The sequence below is a fragment of the Caenorhabditis remanei genome, chromosome V (genome assembly GCF_010183535.1).
Source record: "Caenorhabditis remanei strain PX506 chromosome V, whole genome shotgun sequence".
NCBI classification, from domain to species: Eukaryota; Metazoa; Nematoda; class Chromadorea; order Rhabditida; family Rhabditidae; genus Caenorhabditis; species Caenorhabditis remanei.
In genome coordinates this window covers 18,037,221-18,062,790 of record NC_071332.1, presented here as the reverse complement: position 1 = coordinate 18,062,790, position 25,570 = coordinate 18,037,221, and the positions used below count along the sequence as shown (strand labels likewise).

Below are 25,570 nucleotides of genomic sequence, written 5' to 3'. Positions count from 1 at the left end.
ATTCCAGGGTTATTACAATACAGTTTTCTTGAATTGATAATGAGAAAAAGTCAATTTTTCCCTTTTGCTCACAATTGAATACCTGGATGGCATGAATCATTGAGAAGTTGTTGGGAAAAGAGGAAATTGAGTGAATTCGACGAGCCAATAAAATGTTTGCTTACTCGTGGTTTCTTATCAGGGACGAATATAGTGTTGAATGTTTACTCGTTGCCAGTATCAGAGAAAACTGTTTATAGAAACATACAGTTGACGTCATAGAAACGAAACTTTGTTGGAAAGGGTGAGGAAACAAGAAAAAATTGTCCAAAAGGAATACACGGCCGCGCGGAAAAACTCATGTTCGTCAATAATAAAAGTTTTAAAAAAATTTTCAGAAGAATCTGAATCTGAAATCTAGAAATAGGATATTTCAGTCCTTCTTTAAGGAATTTACAAAATTGCAAATTGTCTCACCTCCAGTTATCAACGATTTCTTATCACATGACGGTTTGTTAAACACATAAAAATGAACTTTTTATGGTAAGATAACTTTCAATGAGGAAGAAGACAAGAAAGGGGAAGAAAGGGGAAGAAAGGGGAAGAAAGAAAGATTCAGAAGATTGGAATCGATAGGTATTTTATTGATATACACTACAAACAACATGATAACATTATCCGAAGTATAAAAGTTTACGGACTTCACCGCTCTAATCAATAAGTTGAACATCGAAATTCATAACAACAACTTCCGGAACGTCTTCTATATCAACACGAGTGAAAATAATAGATTTTGATGCGTAATAAATGACATGAAGTACTAGATTCTTCTCAGGCATTTTGAAGTACCAAGTGCTTCTTCCATTGACAGTTCTATACGGCAATCCTAGCAAGTTGTAGATATCATTGTCGATAGAGCAGTTTTCAAACGAAATTTTGTATTTGATGAAAGACGGAGAGTAGAGGATTTCCTGAAGGTAACTACATTGATTCATGACTCCAGAACCCATTTTACTAACCTCTTGCCAATTGAAAAAATCTTCGTTTGTCCAATTTTTGACGGTAATATCAATTTTCGAGAAGTGAACAAAGTGAATTGGATTAACTTCCCTCAATAAAGCAAACTCTTTATTCACATACTCCTTTGCATATTGCCATTGATTAGTGTCCATTTTCAATTTCACCACTTCACTCATTTTTATGTTCGCTTCACTTCCATCGGCTGTGTGCCAAATGTCTTTCTCTGTGTATGTCTGGATACATTCTAAACTGATCGGTTCCAACCATTTGATTGGTTCCAGTATCACATTGTGTGGCACGCAGTTCTCCAAATGAAAGAATCTTCGGACTTTCATTAACACATTATTCGGAGTTAGAACTTCTTTAACTCTTTCTATAAATTCTATCGCTCCTTTAAAATATTTCCCGGCGAATGGATCACGAAAGAAATCAAACGCAAGTTCGAATTCCTCCAAATTAATTTGTTTCCTAGGCAGAATTGATTTTAAATCATCAAGGCAAGTTTGGTAAACGTCTTTTTTCACCAATGTTTTCCCCACTTTACATCCTGATTCCACCTTTCTATAGCCAGTTTCCAGACAAGATCCGTTTTTGAATCCCATTTTGATAGAAACATATCTGCTCTTTATCCATATTCGAAGTATTGTGAGATTTGGGTTTGGCTTGAAGTGATCTATGCAGGTACGAATGTTTGAGCAGACTTTTCGGAGGGTTTGACTGGAGAGAAGTAATTAGTTTTTGATATTCGGACACGTGGAATTACTTACATTTCAATGAAACCAAGGTGATCCAATAGCAGTTCTATTATTGTTTTGTTTGCTAATGTTTTCGACGAATCACTCTGAAAATTTGTAAGGCTATTATAAATCGAGAAATTAACTATGAAGGAGTTGAATTCATAAAGTTCAAATTTTTTCACAAATATCTTGAAATGTTTTTAAAATGTCAAAAAACATGTATTTAATGAATTTTTTTTCTTTTTTTGATAAAATGCAGACAAAGTGGTAGTACTCGAAAAATCAACAAAAGCGAAACTTCAGTCGCCTCGTGGTGACGGTCATGACTGCGGACTAAGTTTAGTTGTACTATCAACTTACGTTAACTTCAAACGGAATTAAGTCTTCATTCGACGCAGGAAGAGAATCGTAAATATCTTTATCTGATACTCGATCAACGCGGAGGCTATGACAATAATATTCTATTGTAGTGCGCAACACCTGGATTGTACTATTCGGTACTCGGATATACCGCTCAACGTAATGGTCTAATTCTCGTCGAGAATGACCTAGCATTTCCTTCACTTTTTCTTCATCTATTTCTTTGTACCTAATCATAATAGATCCGAAAGCACGAGATGTTGTGAGAGTCTGAAAATGAACAAAAATCCCAAGAACAAGTTAAGTTTGCTTACCTTTTTTATGCACATTATTTCCTTGGCAGATACGGTATGCCAGTGCACTTCCAGTTCTAAATTCTCAAACTCGCTCCATCGCTCTAATGCCAACAATTGTTCAAAGTCCTCTTGAGCACCAGGAGCAGGAAATCTCAGAATCAGGAAATACAATTGTTTTGGATTGACAAAGGAAAGAATATCCATGACTTGTTCAAATCCAAAAATCTCTAATTCCAATCTCTCAATATCCAATTTCACACTTCTAAGGCTCAGCGAAGTCTTGACAGTGTCCAGGATTTGAGAACTGATCGAATCTGGGCAAGCGAAATCCCCCATAGGCGCAATTGACAAATCAGACATAGTAATGATTTGTTCCAGCAGAATTTTGTAAAAGTCTTCACAGAAAACTGACACGAAATTCGAGTTTTGAAATTTTGATATTTCGTTCCCATAGACCACATTGCAGTTGTCTCCTTCCTGTTGGTACTGCAATATCTCGCGGGCGTTATTTGTTTCAAGAGTATATATAATTTTGTAGGCTACAATAAAGATGAGTTGGCCACGCGATCCATTCGTTTTTCGATTGACTAGTTCGTGAGCGCGGACCATCGTTCTCTAATTCTGAATAAAAAGAAATAAAAGTTGAGAGAAATGAGAGAGAAAAAAGGACAGGAAAATTGGACACCGGTATTCCAAAAATTGACGTTTTTCTATATGAACCGACTCAGAATTTTGAAAATGAGGCAACGACACTCCGATATCCCCTTCTATCCATAAACCTTCCGGCGTCCTTCCAAACTTTCCCGCTGAGTCATTTGTTCATTTCCGTGAGTTCTTATTCATATTTCAAGAATTTTTCAATTCGGTTCATTCCCCGCGGAGAACGAGGGGCAAAACTGTTTGGGCATTTCTTTTTTTGAAAATGTTGCTTTTTTCGAGTTCTCTTCGTTTTTTCTAACATTCTTTTAAAAATTCTATCAATTTTTGCAGTTCACTTTCGAAATTATTGAAAGAAAACAACAAAAACGACCGAAAATAGCGATAAAATTTGAAAAATTGAACATGGCCGAAGTCGAATTTCTAGGCCACCGAAATGCCCAAACTCACCGGCGATCGCTCTCAGCGGGTTCCAGACCGATTTTTAAAATTTTTCGGTATGAAAATGAACTCACAGGTTCTCATATGTACATTATTCTATGAAAATATCAGAGTTGACCTTAGTCCACCTTTAATGAAAAAAAAGTTGAGAGAAAGAAGAGAGAAAGAAGAGAGAAACGAAAAGAACACTAATCTTAAATGTTTCAACCTTGTCATTTCTTTCAATATTCCCATTACTTATCTATCTACAGCGGTCACATAATCACACTTACAGTTTTTTTCAACATTAGTACAAAAAAGAAGTAATATTATCACAATTAAACACTTGAAATGCTTGAATCATGTGGAGAAGCTGGGAGAAAAGAAATAGAGAATGAATTCGACGAGCCAATAAAATGTTTGCTCTCTCATGATTTCTTATCAAGAACTAATTTGGACTTGAATGTTTACGTATTGGCAGTGTCAGAAAAAAGAGTTTATGGAAATATACATACAGTTGACGTCATAGCTACGAAAACTTGTTGGAAAGGGTGAGGAAACAAAAAAAAATTGTCCAAAAGTAATACACGGCCGCGCGGAAAAACTCATGTTCGTCAATAATAAAAGTTTCTTAAAATTTTCAGAAGAATCTGAATCTGAAATCTAGAGTTAGGACATTTCAGTCCTCCTTTAAGGAAGGTACAAAATTGCAAATAGTCTCACCTCCAGTTATTAACGGTTTCTTATCACTTGTCGCTTTGTTGAACACATAAGAATGAACGTTTGAACGTTTTTATGGTAAGATAACTTTCAATAAGGAAGAAGACAAAAAAGGGGAAGAAAGGGGAAGAAAGGGGAAAAAAGAAAGATTCAGAAGATTGGCATCGATAGGTATTTTATTGATATACACTACAAACAACATGATAACATTATCCGAAGTATAAAAGTTTACTGACTTCACCGCTCTAATCAATAAGTTGTACATCGAAATTCATAACAGCAACTTCTGGAACGTCTTCTATATCAACACGAGTGAAAATAACAGATTTTGATGCGTAATAAATGACATGAAGTACTTGATTCTTCTCAGGCATTTTGAAGTACCAAGTACTTCTTCCATTGACAGTTCTATACGGCAATCCTAGCAAGTTGTAGATATCATTGTCGATAGAGCAGTTTTCAAACGAAATTTTGTATTTGATGAAAGACGGCGAGTAGAGGATTTCCTGAAAATTGAATATAGAATTGAACTCCGAGTTAGGTGTACTTACTTCTGTCCAATTGAAAAATGCTTCATTAGTCCAATTTTCTACAGTGATATCGATCTTCTCAAAATGTATAAATTTCATCACGTCAAATGGGTTTTCTATTATCCACTTCTTCATTGCAAACTCTTTTGCGAATTTCCACTGATTTGTATCAGCAATCACATTTAACATTTCATTCATTTTCCTGCCGTTGCTTTCCTCAGCAGTTTCCAGTGCGATGAACTCTAGCGTAATTGGTTAGCCATTTTATTGGCTCATACATTAGGATTTCTTCCCAGCATTGTGTTCCAAACTCGAATTTTCGGACTTTCAATGGAGCACTTCTGGGTGTGAGAACATTCTCAAGTTGAGTTAGAAACCATTTCTTTTTCATGCAAACTCCTTCGCTATGTTTGTCAAAATCGCAGTTGATGGAGAGTCGAAATTTGTCCAAACTGAAGTCTCTGCGACTGATACAAGTTTTCAGATCATCGATACAAGTAATGCAAAGATCTTGTTTGACAATGGATTGATTCACTCGGCACACGGATTCCTGTTGTTCTTCATAAATGATTCCTAGATGAGAGTCGTTTTCGAAATCTACTTTAAGATTGATAATTCCGGGGCAGCCGAAAAACACGAAAAGTTTAGTAAGATTCGGGATTGGTTTGAAGTGATCAATTGTGGTTCGTATATTGGAACACACTTTTCGAAGGCGTTGTCTAGAAAAAAGATTGCTGATATGCACAATTTAATAATAGAAGTAAGTGTCGTGGAATTAACTAGCCATTAATGCACGACCTTCAAGAACTAGCCTAACAACTCTATGGCTTCAATTAGATTCACAAATATCTAACCAAAATGGCTATAAAAATGGTTTGACAATAAGTTCAATACGTGAAACGTGACATCAAACGCGGATCCGTCAACCGTCTCCGACAAGGACTCAGCGCTCCATCTCCCCGAGAACTCCAGGTATCATAAGTATCCTCCTTCAGTTGGCGAGGAAGGTGTTGGATTTGTCCGTGATCTAAGCTGGAGGGCTTCACACGCCAACACTGTTTGTAGAGATTCGCTCCGCCAGTTTCCAAGATTCTTTCAGCAGACACAATAAAAGATCGGAGAGTGAATGATCGAGAGACGAAAACTTCTTATGCACAGAATATAGAGCGATCCTTATCGTAAGGTCACCAGGTTGACTTTAGGAAAGCATGTCCAGAACAGTATTGGTTTCAGTATGGTTGATCACGTTCACGTTTCACGCAGTTGTTAGTGTTCAGTTTATTATTTATTATATTTTGAGTAAAATGTGTGAGGGTAGCAATGGACCAGGCTTAATAATCAAGGTCGTGAGTTAAAAGCAATCAATTCCACGACAGTAAGAAATTTTTACAGCAATTTTTGACAGTACCCGCAGAGCCGGAAATTGAGGTTCACCCATTGGACCAAACTATCGCAGTACTGAGTCTACAGTATCAAATAAACCGAAAAGTATTCAATGTTACATTGTCAGGAAATACGCAACTTGATAAAAAATGGGTTCGCATTTTCTAATACAGGACAAGCTGTGCCCAGATAGGCTAACCCTGCGTTTCTCGAGTCTGAATAGTTTCAACTTACATATCAATGAAACCTAGATGGCCTATCAGCAATTCCATAATCGTCTTATTTTCCAGTGTGGCCAACCGTTCGGGGTTTGTCTGAAAATTATCAGGGCAGGCTTTAATGACAGCTGCCACAGATAACTCACCGCTAACGGAGTAGTGTCCCCCTCACGACAATCAACGATCAAAGCGTATAAATCACTGTGTTTGAAGCGATGAAAATCAACAAAATTCTCATTGATTCTAGTGGTGACCAAAACATGATCTTGTCTGTCTCTCACTCGGCTGTATCTATAGACAACAGTCCTATCCCTTCCTAAAGGGAAGTCAGCAAGAGCTTCATAATCAAGTTGAGGACCTCCACAAGGCAAATTTATTTCCGATGACCATGATACGTTGAGTTTTTCATCACGAACACCAAATAACTCGTCAAGTACTTCTTCATCAATATTTTCGAAGTAAATTCCAATTCTTTCGAAGTTAGGGGATGTTGTGATGATCTAGAAAATCAATATATTCGTGAAGTTCGAATTTAAATGATTTCAGAACATTTCAGGGCTCACCTCTTTTAGGACTGTCATTTCTTTTCTCGACAAAGTATGAAAATTGAAAGATATCTGTACATCTACGAGTTTGTTCCATCTCCCCGTTACAAAAATTCTCTCCATTGTCTCAGGAACACAAGAATCAGGGAACTTTATATTGAGAAACCGGAATTCAGGCTTTGCATATGACAATATATCCATTACTTCTTCGATTCCAAATATTTCAAAACGGAAGCAATACACTCTTATTTTCTCATTTCTTAGACTCAACGAAGTCTTGATGGCACTTAGAATTTGAGACTTGGTGTCACTCGAATAACACGATTTGTCCTCCAAACCTATATTGAAAGAAAATACAGCAATGCTTTGCTCCACGAGTATTTCGCTCAGGTCCTCACAAAAGATTGAGACGAAGTTCGAATTTTCGATTAGCAAATCAGCTACACCTATCATACTTTTCAACCTGCAGTTGTCTCCTTCCTGTTGATACTCCACAAACTTCCAGTCATCCGTGTAGCCGTGCAATACGAAAGCTATTTTGTTTTTTCCTATTGTTATTCCTCGATGAATCAAATAGCCCGATGGTTTGTGGTTGATCAGTTCGGAAGCACGGACCATGGTTTTGTGAGTTAAATGTTAAAAATGTAATCAAAATGAAAAATAAGGAAAAAAGAAAATAGGAGAAAGTCAGCGATTCGATACTCTTTTTTTCTTATCTTTTGCATGTATCTCCACACAATCTGAGTTTATTGCAATGTAGTTAATTTTAATTGAATTTAAAGCTCCGCCTACAAAACAGGATCAATTTGAGTTCCGAGGCCCACGTCGTTTGTCTAAAAAAAGTTGGAGAAGGAAACTACGACATATTTTATAAATACGATGAAAAATTGTACAGAACGCAAACCCAGTGGAATTGGTGTTGAGTACATTGATGTGTATTTTAAAGAAGTCAAAACTGGAGCTGGAAAGTTCATGAACTGTAAATGTGGGATGGAAGCAAGTTGAGGAGTTCAAATTGAAATTAAAAAGATTACGCCATCGTCTTCGTTTGAAAAAAATAAACATCTTGGTTAAATCCTCAAAGAAAGAAATGATTGAAGTTGGGGACATTTGGAAAGGTGTACATGTTGTGTGTCGAGTTGCCAACGGAACGAAAAATTGAGAAAATGAATAAAATGGTATTGTGATCATTCCATTTCTCAAAGATAAGAAAGAAGAAAGAGTCCTTTATTCGCTGATCAAATACTACTTTTATCAATCAGTTCACAAAACTTATGGCCCTCAATTACGACTTTATCAATCATAAGCTTAATGACCGAGATGGCTTTCTTAAAATCACTTTCGATGAAGAAGAAGAAAAAAAGAAAGGGAGAAGAAGATGGATGCAGGAAATTGGTATCGATAGGTATTTTATTGATGTACTCTGCAAACAACATGATAACATCATCGGAGTGAAAAGGTTTACTAACTTCACAGCTCTAATCAATAAGTTGAACATCGAAATTCATAACAACTACTTCTGGAACATCTTCTATATCAACACGAGTGAAAATAACAGATTTTGATGCGTAATAAATGACATGAAGTACAAGATTCTTCTCAGGCATTTTAAAGTACCAAGTAGTTCTTCCATTGACAGTTCTAAATGGCAATCCTAGCAAGTTGTAGATGTCATTATCGATTGAGCAGTTTCGGAACGAAATTTTGTATTTAATGAAAGACGGAGAGTAGAGTACTTCCTGAAAATAATTTTTGTTTGCTTGCTACTGTAGTGTTCAGTTTCCTAACCTCTTGCCAATTGAAAAAATCTTCGTTTGTCCAATTTTCGACGGTGATATCAATTTTCGAGAAGTGAACAAATTGATCGGGATTAACTTTTCCCAAAAAAGCAAATTCTTTCATAACATACTCCTTTGCATACTGCCATTGATTACTGTCCATTATCAACTTCATCACTTCATTCATTTTCGCTTCCCTTCTTTTGTCTGAGTGCATTTCAATAAGCTCTAAACTGATTGGTTCCAACCACAGTATTGAATTAGGCATCTGATCCGTTTCGTGGCAGTTTTCAAAATATATAAATTTCCGGGCTTTCATTAACACATTATTGGGGATTAGAAGTTTCTCTAGTTTTTCTACAAACTCTTTTTTCTGGGCAAACAATTCCGGAACATGACTATATCGAGTGCAGGGAACAGCGAATTCGAATTCTTCCAAATGAAATTCTTTCCGAGGCATAATTGTCATTAAATCGTTTAGGCAAATTTCGTGCATATCTTGCTCAGGTAGTAATATATCACCGACTTTACACCCATATTGCACTTTTTCATATGAAGTTTCCCGATAAGACCCGTCCATGAATCCCATCTTGATATCAACCTCTCCATAACATAATTCCTTCACAATTATTCCAAGTTTTGTGAGATTTGGGTCTGGCTTGTAGTGATCTATGCACGTACGAATGTTTGAGCAGACTTTCCGGAGAGTTTGACTAGAGAAAAGTAATCAATTTTTGATATTCGGACACATGGAATTACTTACATTTCAATGAAACCAAGGTGATCCAACAGTAATTCTATTATTGTTTTGTTTTCTAATGTTTTCGACCAATCACTCTGAAAAAATCGGTACTTTATGGTTTAGAGAACCATAGTGTTTTTCACAACCACCAATTACTGACACTTTTTTTGAGAAAGCCGTTTAAAAGTGTACTAAGGTCAACTCTGATTTTTTCATAGAACAATGTAGTACGTGAGTATGCGAGTTCATTTTCATATCGAAATAGTTTTTAATTCGGTCTGACACCCTGCTGAGTCCTGGCGACGAATTTGCTCCTATCAATTTTGTCGTTTACTATTAAACTCATTGAAAGAAAACAACAGAAATAAGCGAAAACAGCGACAAAATTAGAAAAAATCGACATGGCCGAAGTCGAGGCCACAGCACCAATTTTCTTCGGCCAGCGTATGTCCGAACCCAACTGCGACCGATCTCAACGGGTTTCAGACAGAATTAAACCATTATTTTCATATGAAAATGATTTTCGAACTACCAACTTACGCTGACTGCTAACGGAATAAAGTCCTCATCCGTTGCAAGAAAATCGTATTTGTATTTATCTTGATCCCGGGAAACCGTGATGCTATTCTCGTCCAATTCGGTGGCCAACACCTGGTTTATACTATTCGGTACTCGGAGTAATCGACAGATTTTCCCATGGATTCTTTGACTTAGGATTTCCTTGACTTTTTCGTGATCCAAGTGTTCAAAGCAGATGCGAATAGTTTTGAAAATACGAGATGTGATGAGAATCTGAAAATGTTCGAATCAATACAAAAAAGGGAAAATGCTAGAAACAGCTATGTTCACACTAACCTTTTTAATTAATACACATCAATTCCTTTGCAGATACGGTATGCCATTTCACAACAAAATTTTCAAACTCTCTCCATATATCTAATGCCAACAATTGTTCGAAATCCACTTGAGCATCGGTAGCAGGAATTCTCAGAACCAAGCGATTCAATCGTTTCAGATTGATATAAGAAAGAAGATCCAATACTTGTTCTATCCGAAAAATCTCTAGATGCAAACTCTCAATAACCATTTTCACACTTTTAAGGCTCAGCGAAGTCTTGATAGTGTCCAGGATTGGAGAAGTGATGAAATCCGGGGAATCGTAATCCCCCACAGTGTAAATCGATAAACCTTGTAGAGCAAAGTTTTGTTCCAGTAGAATCTCCCTCAAGTCTTCACAGAAAATTAATACGAAATTTGAATTTTCGACGAATGAAGTTTGAGGTTCAGCACTGACCATGAAGCAATCGTCAAAAAACTGTTGGTACATTACAACTGCATTCACGGCTCCATCGGGAAAGGCTCCATCGGCAATAAAACAATTTATAATTGCGTTGTTTGCAATTACAATTTGTTGACTTTCCAATCGGCCATTCGATTTGTGGTGGACTAGTTCGAAAGCGCGGATGACCATTGTTCTACAATGAAAAAGTGAAAAATAAAAGTTGAAGAAAGAAGGGAGAAAAAAGTGGACACAAACAAAAATTCTTTCAACATTGCCATTTTCTCTCACTATTCCCATTTCTTATCTATTTACAGTTAAATTTTAATATCGACCATAAAATGTTCCCATCGCTTTTGATCGTTATGTCTCTCTAGGACTTATTTTCAAAACTAAACCATTTCGTCCTGTAATTGAGGGGACTGTAATAAAGGTGGACCCAGCGGTGTCGTCCGTTCAAAGCGGTATACAAATCTCGGTTCCCAAAAGAGATACCAAGAAATTGCAAACTGATAAGACATATTTCAATATTCATAAAATATAACTTCAGCTTAAAAAAAAACCAAATTTTCAAAGTCAGCCAAGCTATTACAGGTTTTACGGTAACTGTTTTTCTTTTTTGTATTGATGGTATAATGACTACTGTAATGAAAAACGAGACAGAGCCCCGGAGAATAGAAATATCCAGAATTGAGGATTTAGAAAATAGCGATGTGACAGGACTTTTAGAGCAAAATAACTTCAACCAAAATATCCGTGAACAGAGGGACAAGAGCAATTCGTTTTAGTAGTAAGTAAAATATATTCGAGAATTATGAACGATCGAAAAAAATTTTCTTCTGGTCAGTGGAAGATGACAGTTAAATAAGTCAGTCTCAATTTCTCCATGTTCAGATTCAAAAAGGAAAGAAAAACTCAAAAAGAGGTGATCTCGGGCGGGATCGAACCGCCGACCTTCTGTGTGTTAGACGATAACCACTACTCCACACACACAGGTAAAACGGGGATGCCGAGAAAAGGGGTGATCGGCAGCCCGGAGGAGGTTCAAACGGGAATAACCCGCAGTTCAAACCCCGGGCCGCCGGCAGCCTGCCTTTGAGCTGCTGGCGATTCAAAATTTGGCCAGCACCTACCCCCTATTATTGGTATTACACTTCGTTCTGAATACGATTTCTACTTAATTAGTCCTATATTTAGTTATCAATGTGTTTTAAGCTTTCGGAGCTTAAACTGCAAGCGGTGCACTTCTTAATTTGAAGAAAACAACTGAAATTATAACCGCGCCGCTTATTTAAGCTTGCAATTTAAGCTCCGCCCACAACTTTATGCGCTTGCGTGTTCCAGCCTGCGAAATTTTTTTGAAAATCCTTGTCGAAATTTTATTTTTTTCACAGTACCCAACTAACGTCGAGCCATCTCTTTCTACAAACATAAATCACATTGTGACCCCCTCCCCCCTCTCCCTTCACCCTTTTCCACACTCCGAAACAGAAAAGAAGAAGACATAGTTGTCAAGGCCCGGGCCGGGCCGGTAGAAAATTTTCAAGGCCCGGCCCGGCCCGAAGGCCCGGCTTCAAAAACGACCTTTTTTTTCCAATTTTTTTTTCCAATTTTTTTCAATTTTTCATCGGAAATGTGACCATTTTTGACTATTTTTCAGAATTTCTTCTAATTCTGACTGATACAAAAAATTTGAAAAAATTTGAAAATTTGACTTTCGCGCCAATTTGCCCGGGCCTTCGGGCCGGGCCGGGCCCTGATTTCGCCGACAAGGCCCGGCCCGGCCCGGCCCGGGCCGGGCCTTGACAACTATGGAAGAAGACATTGAGAATAAATGTGTGTGTCCCCATGTCTGCGTCTTTATTTTCCTTTCGGTCTCTCTTATTTCTTGTGTCTCTATTTCTCTACTTCTCCATCTCTCGTCACCTCTTTTCGATACAAATTCGAGTAAAACTGTTTTTCTATCAGATTTTTAGCGGATTTTCACTTAATTTTGAGATGGCAATGTTTTTGAAATGTATTTTCGTTATCTTGAACGGTTTTTATGTCAATAGCTCCGAAATTGATGGTGTAATTGCAAGTTAATTTGGATTTTTCAGTTAGAACTATATATTTTCAGATAATCAAATCAAGGAATCAAATAATAATTGCAAATAGAGAAAAATGAGCGGAGAACCGGAAAAAGAGTGAGTTTTGCTGGAAAAAAAATACAAATTTGAAATTGCTCAAAAATTGTTGTTTTATGAGAAAAAAACACCAATAAATGGTAGGAATGTCTAAAAATTATGATATAAGAACCTCCAAATTTGAGAGGCTCAAAATCTGAACTTTTTCAGAGTTCTGAGTCTCAAAATGCTCAAAAACACAAAAAATTTGACTCTGGAAAAAATGTTTAATAAGTTTTTTTTTCAAACAGTTTATTGCAGTAACTTTATTTGGCAGATAATTGATATATGCAAATGTTTATTTAGGTTAACCAATAAAACTAAATTTGATCTTAATTGCCAAACTGTGTACAATTTTTTTTATAAATCTAAGCGATTTTGTGATATTTAGCTCGAAAAATTTAAAAAAAATCAAATTGGAGGGTTCATGGCCAAAAGGTTATAAACTTTGGCAGTTTCAGTCGGTGATAACTTTCTAGGGAGTGTCCGTACAAAAAAATTATCAACTACAAAAATGGAGTTCTACTTCTAATTGGTACGATCCAATAAAAATCTACTTGATGGGACAATCAGTGATACCATGAAACATTCTCAAAGTTGGACATTTTCAATTGAAAACGGTCAATTTTATAGTCTTTTGACTATATGAAAGATATCACAAAAATTGAAAATACAACTACCTTTCCGTTCATTTTTCAGACTCAAACATGAATGGCTCCCCGAAACCTCAATAAATATGCTAGAACATATTCTCAAGGAAACAGAAAACGCTAAAAGCTTTATCACTGTCAAAGATGTTTGCGAATCCGTCTTTAAAGGACAGATGAAAAGTTTTCAAGAAATATACTCGTTATCATTCATCGAAACCAGGCAAGAATCCCATTTCTTGAATACAATCATTTCTCTACTCAATTTTCAGAGCATCATGTATACTCACAGACCCTAGGCTTCTAAAGCTATATTATAATCTCAGCATTTATCAATTTAGTACGATCTTCTATCAACTTCAAATACTACCAGCTGATGTAGTTTGGAAAGAGTTGTTGAAATCGGAAAATTCGAACAAAGTTGATCCAAGGTTCATTGAATGGTAACAATTTAAGGTTCTGTCACAGATCAATGTAATATTTTTCAGGGTGAATGACACTAGCAATCAGATCGAAGATACTGGCAAAGACACCCCTTCATGCAGCACGTCAATTGTTATTGAAAAGTCAGATTCGATTAGTCCAGAAAAAAAATAAGGAAAATCGACTCAGATTCCCATGATTCAATGTATGTTATATTTTCTGAAATTAATTTTTTGGGAGGTATCATAATCTTGTTTTCAGCAAAAATATGCCAGGAATATCCATGATTCCATCAACATCTACATCCATGAATCCAGGAGACCATAATGAGATTGACGGTGATGCTCAGAAGGAATATGTTTCCGGACCTCAGCCGGGAATCGGCAAACCAGGAGTTCAGAATCCGACAAATTCAAGCACGGAGCCTGGAAAACCTTTTGGAACTAAAATAGAAGATAAACCAACTTTTTTGGTATCATCATCAAATCAAGATGGGTCCGAGCTGCTAAATCAAAATAAGGTCGAAATTGGAGATTCCATGGAGGCTTCGGTAGTGCAAACCCCATCCAAATCAAACACGAACACTCCTGATTTCGAGGACAATATACCTGACATCTCCAGGCCGAAAGAAATCTCAGTCGATAAATGTATCGACTATTCGTGGGATCTCGAAACATTTCTGAAGCAGAGATCTTACGACCAAACAATAGTGTGTGGCAAAGTGGATCTTTGTTTGGATGTGAATTTGTACGACGATTACAAGGTAGTTATTTCTTGTCAATTTCTCAAATGAAAGTACTTTTTCTTTTTTCCAGCTTCAACCAGTCCACATGAAAGTTATATTAACCGCAAGATTAGATGGTTTCCAGTACATCAAGTACCCACCGTTTGTTATTCTTCCTTTGAAATATCTTAAGCCAGAAGATGCGCTGAAGAGGCTCTACGACATATTTCAAGACACAATTGAGTTTACGTTTTCTCCAGATTCGGTTCTGAATGATGACTGTGTTTATCAATTCCTGGTGTCTACAATCAAATACTCCACAAAGTCCAGATTGCTCGTCTGGGAATCCAACGCAGCGAATCGTAGCGAGATAGTCAAGGAGTTTTTATCGAAAAACAAACTGGATGCCTTGTTTGTTCCAGAAGAAGTGGCTGACGTTTTTCAGGTTTTGGGATTGTTTTGATTATATAATAGTCATATGAGTTGTTTCAGCCAACAAACGTCTACTGGAAGCCTGCTTTCCAAGCCAAAATCCGCCAAAAATACGCAGAATGGAGGACTATAAGCAAGGATATCCCATCTTCCTTGAACGTCTTTGATTGGATTCGAGTCGCCTGGAATTCAATTCCAGAAGAAACAATTCGCGAGTCATTAGTCGGTTGCGGTTTGGCAGGTTGGCCGGAACAGCTGTTATCCACCAATATTCATTGCTTTCAAAAGTACGGATCAATGGCAGAGGATGTGAAGCGCATGATGGCTGAGAGATGGAAGCTGTTCAAAGGAATAACTAGAAGACAAGAACCTTGTTTTGAAACTTTTTTCCACAGGAACTTTCTTGTGGAGGACAGTCGCGAGTCCTCTGTCGTGCGGAATGGCGAAGCTGACACAGAACCAGACGCTGAGCTTGACGCTGAACTTGACGAAGAAGCTAACGAAGAACCTGACGCTGGATTTGACGAAGAACCTAGTCTCGTAAGACTTCCCCTTTCGAAATCATCATAATTGAACTAATCTTGTTCATTTTCACCTTTTCCAGATTTTCCTCTTCAGATATGTATTGCTGCCGAATCTGATTCTGAGACACTCAAGAACTCACATTGACTCCTTCCTCATTCTCGACTCCATCATTTTTAGCGATCTCGGTTTCTTCTAGATCTCAGACCTAAATCTCCCGCACCGTCAATCTCTCCCTTCTCTGGTGTAACCAATTCATAAATCCTTCAAATCACTCTCCCCAAATTTCTGTATTTCTTTATTTCTACTACGATGTAACATTTCATAATCACCTCAATTCCTTTATAACTCGTTTTCAGTATTTTGTTAAATCAATATTTTTTCTCACCCGGGTTATTTTCTTTTTTGTTGCTTTATGTACTGTTTTTCTCATTGTTCCAAATTGTTGTTGTTGTATTGTTTCAAATATTAAAGTTCTATCTTTCTGTTCAATAAAAACTGTTCAAATAAACAATTACCTTCACTATGTGAATACCAAGGTGAGATTTCTGTCAACCGGCTGGGTCTAAACGGGAAATATAATAAAGTTAGAGAGTAACCCATCACACATTTTACCGTATACGCATACCTGTTTTGTTTTTTAGTGTCCTTATTCAAACAAATCAAGAAATGCTTCCTGATACTGTCAAGTTCGTAAATTCCGAATCTGAAATATAATTCAGCTGAATTCTTCTGTGGACGGAGTTATGAGCCGTCAAATTTTAGTCATTTCGTCAGACCGCAAATCGCGAAGCTTCACCATAGGAAACGTTTGACTAAAATTTTCTGAAATTGGAATGTTTGGTTTCCAATGTATCTATCGAACTATTAATTTTCAAATAAAGTGATAACACCTGCCATTTTCCTCGCTCACCTAGTAATTAGGTAGCCTTCAAAATTTCTTTTTGAAACTTAAACTTCTAACAACTTTTTTTTCATTTCGAATTTACTCACTTCTTTTCAATTGTCATGGAATCCATTCTATTCCTCTACTTCCTCTCCATCTTCCAATTCATCGGAATTTTTATAAACCTTCTCCAAATACTTGTCCTCCTTCAAAAAGAATTGCGCGCCAACGCCACGTATCGATTGATGACGTGGATATGTTTCTCTGATATTCTCTCTCAAATCTCCACATTTTTTGCGTTTTCCCCTTTCTGGATTCACGAGAATTCCGGCAATTGCAAGACACTCCTCGACACAATCTCTTATTTGCTCGGCACAATATTTTCCGACACCTTCCAAAGGGTCTCCATCTGGTTGGCTCTTCTCATATGTGTCTATGAGGTCATGAAAGTAACAAAGCCTACAAAAGTGATGACTACCGTATTCTGTTTCGTTTTGTTGTCTGTAGTTTGGTCGTATTTGGTGAATTTGAGGAATGTTGTGATGCCAGTGGAGATAATGGAAGAGGGGTGAGTTGGCAGCCTCTTACAACTGCGCTCCAGCGAAAAATGTCTCTTTTTCTCTGAGTCTCTCAATTTCGCACATAATTTTCTTGGGTTTCGGTAGAGCTCGGTTGTAAGAAGCGTGCCGTGGTAATACAAAACCGTTAGAAAATGGAAAATTTCGAGTCTGGCGCGCCTTGGACGCGTTTTTTCTGGATCGTAGAAAAATTCAATTTTTCTCCAGAAACCTGATGATTTTACGGTTTTCATGTGAGATATGAAAAATTGTCTTTTTTCAAAGTAAAACGCGTCGGCGGCGCCCCAGCAGACATTTTTCCAATGAAATATGAGGACTGGAACGCGTCGAAGGCGCGCCAGTTTCTCAAAAACATGCCTGGGGCGTCTGTTCCGCGTTTTTTTGGTAAAAAGTTGGAAAATTCAGATTTTATGAAGAAAATTAACGATTCGCCAAATTTTTGTGACCGAAAGTCTGAAAATTTACGGTTTTTTGATTGAATATTCAAAAATTGCAGTCTCCGTTAAAAAGGTGTCAATGACACGTCATATAAGTCAATGACACGTCATATAAGAGAAAATTCAAAATTTCAAATTATTTCCAGCTGCTCCCCTGGCACCGGAACTCGATACGAAATCGTGGTGGCTCAGAAGCATCGAGTCCTCCATGACAGGATTTTGATACTTGATGGGATAGTGAAGCTGATTCCAAATTTTATGGAAGTGATTTTGATGGCGCTATTGTTCAAAGCGGAGAAAGCCAAATGTGTGGATGAAAGGTAAGCAAATACGTTCTACTGGAACTAATTAAACTTTTTAAAGGAAAAAACGAGAAAACCTCACTCGACTCATCCTTATCTTCATGATACCATATATATTATCTGGAATCCCAGGCACTTCTATAAATGTCTTGCAGCTGATCTACCCGGAACACTCCATGGTTATGTAGGTATTCCCGCAGTTCTTACAACTGTGCTCCGCCAAAATCCCCTTGAGAAATGTCTTTTTTCTCTGAATCTCTCAATTTCGCACATAATTCTCTTCGGTTTCGGTAGAGCGCGGTTGTAAGAAGCGGGCCGTGCTAATAAAACTTCTGGCAATCAAAAATTTGCAATCGCTGATTTTCAGATCTTTCTCCCTCTACTCTACTATACTCCCCGTCCTAAATTCTATCTCTCACTTTTTTATCTGCGTCCTGGTATCCCCTCAGTGTCAGGAGTCTTTGCTAAGCTTTTTTCGGAAACCTCCTAAACCGGTTCATGTTGTACAGGTACTTAAATTTTGAGTAAAATTCTGATATCAAAATTTTAATGGAATTTCAGGTAGCAAGTGTGGAAAAGCGTGGCTCGGTGGCTCCAATGGATATCACATTTACTTTCACATGAAAAATAATTTTATTATTCAGATTTCTAATAAATGGTATCTAACTAGATCGTGTTTTGATGAATCGTCGGGTCGCCCAGATTCCAAAAATGGCGGCGAAAGAGATGGCGACGACGAGATGATAGCAGGAGTAGACGACAAACTGAAAACAGAAAATGTATGGGATTTAGGGGCGGAGCGTTTTGGTAGATTTTAGGTTTTCAGATTTTCTTCCGGCGACGCGTCGCGTATGTCTGAAAGCGTTGCGTGCCAGTAGATCAAGCTCTAGGCGCAGAAGGATCAAAAAGATTTAAGGACTTTCAGAAAAAAAAATTTCAGAAAAATGCTCTGAAGGCCACAATTTCCGCTATCCAGAGCTTTCATGGAAGAGTTTTTCCGCGTGGCCGTGTAGTCCTCTCGGACAAGAATTTTTTTGATTCCTTGTTTCCTCAATATTTCCAACGTTATATCGAAAAAAGTATGGGAAAAAACCACGAAAACTTGCCGCGCGGAAAAACTCTTCCATGAAAGCTCTAAATAGCGAGAATTGCATCGAGTATAGCGATTTTTAGTCTAGAATTATCTGAAGTATCTGAATCTGCAAAAATTTTAGTTTTCCTTTGCAACAGAATGTAGACTCATCACGAGCGCACTTCCTCACCTGCGGTCTGATCTCCAATTTCTGCCAATCAATAACCACTGCAGTCAACACTGATTGCATCAAAAGCGCCACAAATGTATTGATTCCAAAAAGCAATCCAAACAGTCTCGAATCCAAGGAAAATGCCAATGTAGACTGAGCAATGGTAGTGGTCAGTTGGTAGATCACACGATAGAAAATGTAACTGAGATACAGTACCACAATATGATTGGACTGTGACATCCAGAATAGTAGACCAGCTTGCCCCACGGAGCCAACTGCCAGGAGCAAGTCTCCCCACTTATTCCAATTCACGTTGAGCTGCCGGGTAATCAAGTCAGCCGGGATACCTAGTAGCGGTACCAGGGCCTCCGTGATTCCATTCCATCGATTCTCAGATTCCGGTAAAGTACCCCAAAGTGTCTGGGTGTAGTTGGTGACTTGGTAGAAGATACAACTGGAAAGTGCCGACCAGACAGACCACTTAAGAATCAGAGGATTCCGATAAATCGCCAGCAAATTATGCCTGAGCCCCACAAAAAACATGCGGAGGTAATCCATATAACTCGATTGGTCGACAATCTCCTTCAAGTCACCTTGCACATTGTTATCCTCCAGCTTCTTCTCGTAAGCTTCTTTCCATTCGACACGTGGAAGAATGAGAGCAAGGAACACCGCAATGGTCATGGCAACTAAACTGATAATATTCAGAGTGGAGTAGGATGCCCAGTTCATTCCGATCAGTAGTTGAGCTAGTGCGTAGGCAAGGAATCGGCCGACAAGAAGGGCGGCACGGGTGAACGCGGTGGCTCTGGAAGGATTTAGAATTTGCTGCGTAGCAACCAGGGTTGCGGTTTTTCGAATGGCGGAGAGCGGAAGGCGGAATTCCTCAGAACCGTAATAGTGGGCTTTAGGCTTAGTTAGGTTTAGGATCTCAGTCGTAGGCTTGCGATCTCTGGATTACGACCTTACTATTAGACTGAGACTTACGATCTCAGGCTTACGGGCTTTAGTATCATGACCTCAAGCTTACGCCTTCAGGCTTATGACCTTAGGCTTAGGCTTTCGGTCTTTGGATTAGGCTCGCGATTTCTAGCTTTTGGCTTTTCTGCCTAGGCTTACGGCCTTGGGCTTTCGGTCTTTAGGCTTATGACCTCAGGCTTACGCCTTTAGGCTTAGGCTTACGATCTCTGACTTTCGGCCTTCTGGCTTAGACTTACGGGAAACGGAATAAAACGTCATTTATGACAATTTTATTGTTATTTTGTTGTAAAAAACTCCGGTTATATTTGTGTTAAATTTCGTTGGTTTGGTGAAAACTGATAACTTTGCGCAAAAAACATCAAAAAAACCGCAGGGAATCCGAGTGCGAATTCCGCTCAATCTTGGTAGTGAACTCACGACTTGTACTCGGTTTTTGGAACTTTCACATAAATATACGCGAAATATGCAATCTCCGTTGCAGTCGCCCATCCGTAGATCAGCTCCAGCACCTGTTGACTCCAGACACTTCTTCCGAACACGAAAATGACCCAACATAGGAAATAGGAGAATGCTTCGAAGACTAGAAGAGGTTTGTAGAGGAAGACGTCGGTTAGAAGGAAGGCGGGGATTAGGGTGATGAGGTAACTGTACGTCCAGATTGGGTAAACCTGGAAGAGTGATTGCATTATTGTGAAGAAAATGCGCTCTAATGAAAAAAACTTGGAAAATCACTATAGAGCATATCTTCCTATGAAGCACAGTTTCCTATTTTTTAAAGCCTTTGCAAGTTCGCTCTAATGAAGATTATGAGAAAATAGCATTGGAGCGTGTTTTCATTATCTTATCAGTGTAGCATAATGCAACTGCGCTCTACTGCAAATTCTCACCCACCTGACTATTCAACGTGTGCTCCGACATATTCAGTGTAGTATGCTGATACTCATACATGTATGGTTCAGTGGGCCGGAACTCTTTCACAGCACCATATAGACAGATTAGTACCATCACCTTCCATTGCTCCATTTTTTTGGCTGAAAATTTTAGAAAAATAAAATCTCATGATTTTTCTAACACAGGGGGGTTGGCTTTTGCAACTAATAATAATAATATTTCGGTAGAGCGCACTTGCCAAAATCAGCTTTTGTGAAATTTCTGATAGAGCGCAGTTCCAAAAACCTTGTGAAATGGAAAAAATATCGAAAAAACTTATTTGCAACTTCGCTCTACTGATCCCGCTAAAAATGTATATTTTTCTCTGCGTCTCTCTAGTTTCCACACTATTTTAAGGGAAAAAGATACCAAAAAACCTAATTTTAATAATTTTAATGAAAAATATAAATTGCATCTTCGCTCCACCGAAATCCTGCAAGTGTTCCATTTTCGATGGAGCGCACTTGCCAAAGTCAGCCTTTGTAATCGCGCTCTACCGAAATTTCTCTGTAATGTATGTTTCTCTGCGGTTCTCTTCCTCTCTCTCCCAAATTATCAATAGAGCGCATTGACTGTCAAAAAATCAAAAACGAAAATTTCTCAAAAATTTTTTTAAGTGTGGAAATTTTTTTAGTGCACAGAAATTGCACTGATAAGAAGAATAAATCACAAAATAAAATGTTTGATAACAATAAATTTTTTCTCGAAATTTATACTTTTCTTATTTCTGGGAGGGTCATTTCCCTCCAATAATCCCCGAATTTTTGACGCCATTCGGCGGTTCAACTGGGTACACAAAGAGAGTGATAAGAGACATCACTGATCGAATGATGGTTATTTATTTTTAAAGCAAATAAATACAAATTATGAAACTGTATTTGAGATCGTTATAAAGTTTATGAACTAATAAATTATTATAAATTGATATCCTGCAAGTTTCCAGCCTCTTCCTCCTCCAATATCCAACCTTTGACCTCCAGAAGTTCCTTCATTAATTGATTCTTTCCGTTTGGGCGTTCTTTTCCGAATCGACTGGAAATTAAAATTATTTGACTCATTATTTGTGCAAATTAGGTTTTAAATTGGATTTTTTCGGATCTTCTCTTTTTTTCGGAGATTTTCAGTGAAAATAGTTCGAAAATAGCCGAAATCTCGCATTTTTTCCCAAAAAAACTCACCGATACCACATTTCGGCGATTCGATCCTCGGCGGGCGTGTGTTTCCAATTACACTCATGGAATGATTTCACGTATTTCAGACAGATGAGACAGTAGACCGGCCGGGTCTCTCGGATGAATCCCAACTGTTTCATTGGTCGGAGACGTTCGAGAATCTCGTCGATGACGTCACTCAGTTTTTGGGGCTGAAATGTGATAGATTTCTATAGAGCACACTTTCACTACAAGATTTTTCGAAAATTTTAACAAAAATAGTCTCATAATCTCATAATTGTCACGGCCCGGGTAATTGGCGACAAAATTCAAAATTGTAACTTTTTTTCAAAAACGCGTCAAAGACACGCCAGGTGGGCTCAGATTGAGTCAAAATCTCGGAAATTGTCACTATTATCAAAAACGCGTCAAAATCTCGAAAAATTTCTCCTTTTCCAGAAAACGAGTCAAAGGCACGCCAAACAACTCACAATTTTCACATTTTCAATTTCAAAAACGCGTCAAAGGCACGCCAGCCTGGCTCAGAATGTGTCACACTTTCGACTGTCATTCAGAATTGGAAGAAATTCTGGAAAATCATCGAAAATTTTTACATTTTCGATGAAAAATTGAAAAAATGTTTTTAAAAAATTGGTTCATTTTTTGAAGCCGAGTCTTAACAAGTATGAGAAAACTGGGTTCATTGGATCGGAGAGGGTTTTTCAATTTTTCAAGCGCGTCAAAGGTGCCCCAGAAAAGACGAATTCGGGATCTAAGACTGGACGCATGGAGGATATGAGACACTGAAGGGTTCTTCGAATGCGTCAAAGGTGCGACAGCCAGAAATTTTAATGTTTTGAGCGCGTCTAGGGCGCGCCAGACAAGGAAATTTCGTGGAAACAAGAACTATTGGACAAGAGATTGGAATTGTGGTCTAGCAATTTTTCGACGCGTCAAAGGCGCACCAGGCAGAGAAACAGGATTTTAGCGGCTTTCCGAAATTTTTCTCTCTTGTAAGTTTTCAAAAATACGAGTTTTCTCTGAAAACGTCCAGAATTTGAAAATTTCTTCTGAAATTTTCAAAAATAGTAACAAAAAAGTAATTTTTCGATTTCTCCTGAAATTTTTCTAATTTTGTACTTAAAAAATGCTTATAGATTTCTTTCCTTAAAATACTTACAGTTTTCATACAAATTCACGGATTTTTGTGTTCGAAAAGCTCGTTTTTTCGATTTTTTCGGTTCGAAATTTAAAAAAAAACAGTTTTTCGGGAAAGTTTTTTGCACATTCCCGCTCTTCAACCTACCGCTGCCATAATCGCATCCATCTGCTCCAGCACATCTCCATTCTGAAGTGACGTGGCATCTGAATCCATTTCGATAGCCGTCGGATTCCAATTAGAATTAAAAAAATTTTGTAGATTCTCAGCGACTTGTCGAGATTGAATAGGGACTTCAAGGTTTGGAGGAATTGAAATGGGCGGTATGGGCAAGGGGGCGGAGCTTGATGAGTCGGGTTTTACTGGCTTTTTTGGAGGAATTGGGATGGATTCAGGAGCAACTTCTGGAGGTCTTGATTCGACTTTTACGGTGGCTGTTAGCTGCCGAACGACTGGCGACACTTCGGAAATTTCTGGTGACGGCTGAAAAAAAATTTTCAAAAATTTTTTTTTTTAAATATATATTTTTTCTGAAAAAAAATATTTTTTACCTCAGGTTGAGGTTCCGCCGGTCTTTTTCTATTAACCAACGGTTTTTTCAACACAAAATCGCCATAATTCAGCAAAATCATGTGATTCATCATTACATGCATGTTCATATCGACTTCTGAGCCGAATCGATGCGTGCAGCCACTCCATTTGCATGTTATCTGAAAGAACATTTTTTTCTAATCATTTTACAAAATAAATAATCAAAAATCTTACATTTTGAGTGGTTTCTGACATTATTTACTGTGCAAAGAATAGAAATTGTTTGACGACTCTCTGCGTCTCGCACTCTCTAGCGCGTGGCACTGGAGCGCGTTTGCAGCGCAAAGTTTTATTGAATTTAATACAAATTTAATAAAAACGCGTCAGAAACTAATAATTTGCGATTTTTCTAAAATGAAATTTATATGTGAAAATAGAGAATTTTTTCAGCTATCTTTTGATACCAAAACCATTGTTTATATTTTTTGATTGGTTAGAAAAATCGAAATTTGAAAATTTTTTTGAACTATTTTGATTATTTTTAGGCTTTGCTACACCCTTCCTTTCAAAGTATGTACATTCTGATTGAAAACTAGAAATTAATTGCTGATTTCCAGTCATTACTATCTATTTCTTGACCTCAACCACGTGCCACCCTCCTCTTTGTGGATCAAAAAATAGTCTAATGACACAACCTTGTGCAATATTACATATCTAAATACCACACATTTAAGAACCCATCCGTGTCAGTGACTGCTTTTGACTTATCATTGACCCGGTATCTGAAACATAACAATCTGAATTCCCCATCTGAAATTATTTGTTGCTAAATTATTTACTTTGATATTTAATTATGTGCTCCTTTTACGGTAAGTGTTTTCTTTTTCTTATAAATGCATATCTTCCTCCATATTCCAAATTATATGTTTTTATGTAGATCAAACCTAGAGCTGTATTTTTGTAGTTGACAACTTTTTTGTGCAGACCGTTCCCAGCAAGATATGGGCTGTTTTATAGGTACCTCCCTTCAACTAGCCATAACTCTCCAGGTAGGAAACGTATAAGAAAATGGTCAACTACAAAAATGAAGGTCTAGGTTTGATCTACACAACCATATAACATTTTTTCAAATGGGATCATAAATGAGACCATGACGGGCTCTCAAAGTTAATCGATGTCAAAATTTTTCGACTTTACAAAACAATTTTTGCTTTTTTCCATACTTGTCAACGGGCCGACACGGGCCAGCTCGTAACTCGCCTCAAATTGAATATTATAAGCTGAAAAATATACCAAAATGTAGATCTCGGCGAGTTCTATCTCCGTGGCCTACTGCGGGCCGGATGTCTATTCGTTAATATGCCGCGGGCCGGGCTAGAATGGCTTTTTTGGCCATTTTCGCGTTTTTTGGCACTTTTTTCCGGCCCGGGGCACATTAACGAATAGCCATCCGGCCCGTAGTAGGTCACGGGCATAGAACTCGTCGTGATCTACATTTTGGTATATTTTCCAGCTAATAATATTCATTTTGACGCGAGTTACGAGCCGGCCCGTTTCGGCCCGTTTCGGCCCGTTGACAAGTCTGCTTTTTTCTAACAAACAGTAAACTCAAATCCCAATTCTGAATAAACCTGTCCCGACTATGCAAACCTGGACCACCGAACCTTCCTAAAACCTAAAGGACCTTTGACCCCTAACCTTCCCCCCACCCGTTCTCCGAGTACACTAATTCCCCCTTCCAAGGGTGTGTACCCAGTATTTGTACTGTTCTTAGTGTCTCTGATTCTCTAATCC

At 37.9% G+C, this 25,570-nt stretch overlaps 8 protein-coding genes across 8 annotated transcripts; 2 read left to right on the top strand and 6 right to left on the bottom strand.

The window, feature by feature from the left end:
- Positions 1 to 689: 689 nt before the first annotated feature.
- GCK72_020957 (uncharacterized protein) lies at positions 690 to 3,001 on the bottom strand (the record flags this gene model as incomplete). The annotated part of the gene is made up of 5 exons (XM_053733906.1): positions 690 to 950; positions 999 to 1,716; positions 1,767 to 1,840; positions 2,097 to 2,366; positions 2,411 to 3,001. 5 exons carry the CDS (start codon positions 2,999 to 3,001, stop codon positions 690 to 692), a joined length of 1,914 nt encoding a protein of 637 aa, XP_053582819.1.
- Positions 3,002 to 4,434: 1,433 nt separating this feature from the next.
- Positions 4,435 to 4,854, bottom strand: GCK72_020956 (uncharacterized protein; the record flags this gene model as incomplete). Its single annotated transcript, XM_053733905.1, has 2 exons — positions 4,435 to 4,695; positions 4,741 to 4,854. 2 exons carry the CDS (start codon positions 4,852 to 4,854, stop codon positions 4,435 to 4,437), a joined length of 375 nt encoding a protein of 124 aa, XP_053582818.1.
- Positions 4,855 to 4,936: 82 nt separating this feature from the next.
- Positions 4,937 to 6,901, bottom strand: GCK72_020955 (uncharacterized protein; the record flags this gene model as incomplete). Its single annotated transcript, XM_003100505.2, has 4 exons — positions 4,937 to 5,438; positions 6,337 to 6,416; positions 6,467 to 6,820; positions 6,884 to 6,901. 4 exons carry the CDS (start codon positions 6,899 to 6,901, stop codon positions 4,937 to 4,939), a joined length of 954 nt encoding a protein of 317 aa, XP_003100553.2.
- A 1,442-nt stretch (positions 6,902 to 8,343) lies between these two features.
- On the bottom strand, positions 8,344 to 10,856 carry GCK72_020954 (uncharacterized protein; the record flags this gene model as incomplete). Its single annotated transcript, XM_053733904.1, has 5 exons — positions 8,344 to 8,604; positions 8,654 to 9,356; positions 9,407 to 9,480; positions 9,926 to 10,177; positions 10,278 to 10,856. The coding sequence occupies 5 exons, from the start codon at positions 10,854 to 10,856 to the stop codon at positions 8,344 to 8,346; spliced, it is 1,869 nt and encodes a 622-aa protein (XP_053582817.1).
- Positions 10,857 to 13,565: 2,709 nt separating this feature from the next.
- Positions 13,566 to 15,625, top strand: GCK72_020953 (uncharacterized protein; the record flags this gene model as incomplete). Its single annotated transcript, XM_053733903.1, has 6 exons — positions 13,566 to 13,699; positions 13,749 to 13,907; positions 13,965 to 14,042; positions 14,161 to 14,662; positions 14,715 to 15,068; positions 15,116 to 15,625. 6 exons carry the CDS (start codon positions 13,566 to 13,568, stop codon positions 15,623 to 15,625), a joined length of 1,737 nt encoding a protein of 578 aa, XP_053582816.1.
- Positions 15,626 to 16,585: 960 nt separating this feature from the next.
- GCK72_020952 (uncharacterized protein) lies at positions 16,586 to 17,968 on the top strand (the record flags this gene model as incomplete). The annotated part of the gene is made up of 3 exons (XM_003100523.2): positions 16,586 to 17,031; positions 17,625 to 17,798; positions 17,842 to 17,968. The coding sequence occupies 3 exons, from the start codon at positions 16,586 to 16,588 to the stop codon at positions 17,966 to 17,968; spliced, it is 747 nt and encodes a 248-aa protein (XP_003100571.2).
- Positions 17,969 to 18,442: 474 nt separating this feature from the next.
- On the bottom strand, positions 18,443 to 21,028 carry GCK72_020951 (uncharacterized protein; the record flags this gene model as incomplete). Its single annotated transcript, XM_053733902.1, has 4 exons — positions 18,443 to 18,544; positions 19,043 to 19,832; positions 20,423 to 20,673; positions 20,897 to 21,028. The coding sequence occupies 4 exons, from the start codon at positions 21,026 to 21,028 to the stop codon at positions 18,443 to 18,445; spliced, it is 1,275 nt and encodes a 424-aa protein (XP_053582815.1).
- Positions 21,029 to 21,849: 821 nt separating this feature from the next.
- On the bottom strand, positions 21,850 to 24,031 carry GCK72_020950 (uncharacterized protein; the record flags this gene model as incomplete). Its single annotated transcript, XM_003100482.2, has 5 exons — positions 21,850 to 21,967; positions 22,114 to 22,298; positions 23,393 to 23,728; positions 23,797 to 23,955; positions 24,011 to 24,031. 5 exons carry the CDS (start codon positions 24,029 to 24,031, stop codon positions 21,850 to 21,852), a joined length of 819 nt encoding a protein of 272 aa, XP_003100530.2.
- Between the last annotated feature and the right edge of the window lie 1,539 nt (positions 24,032 to 25,570).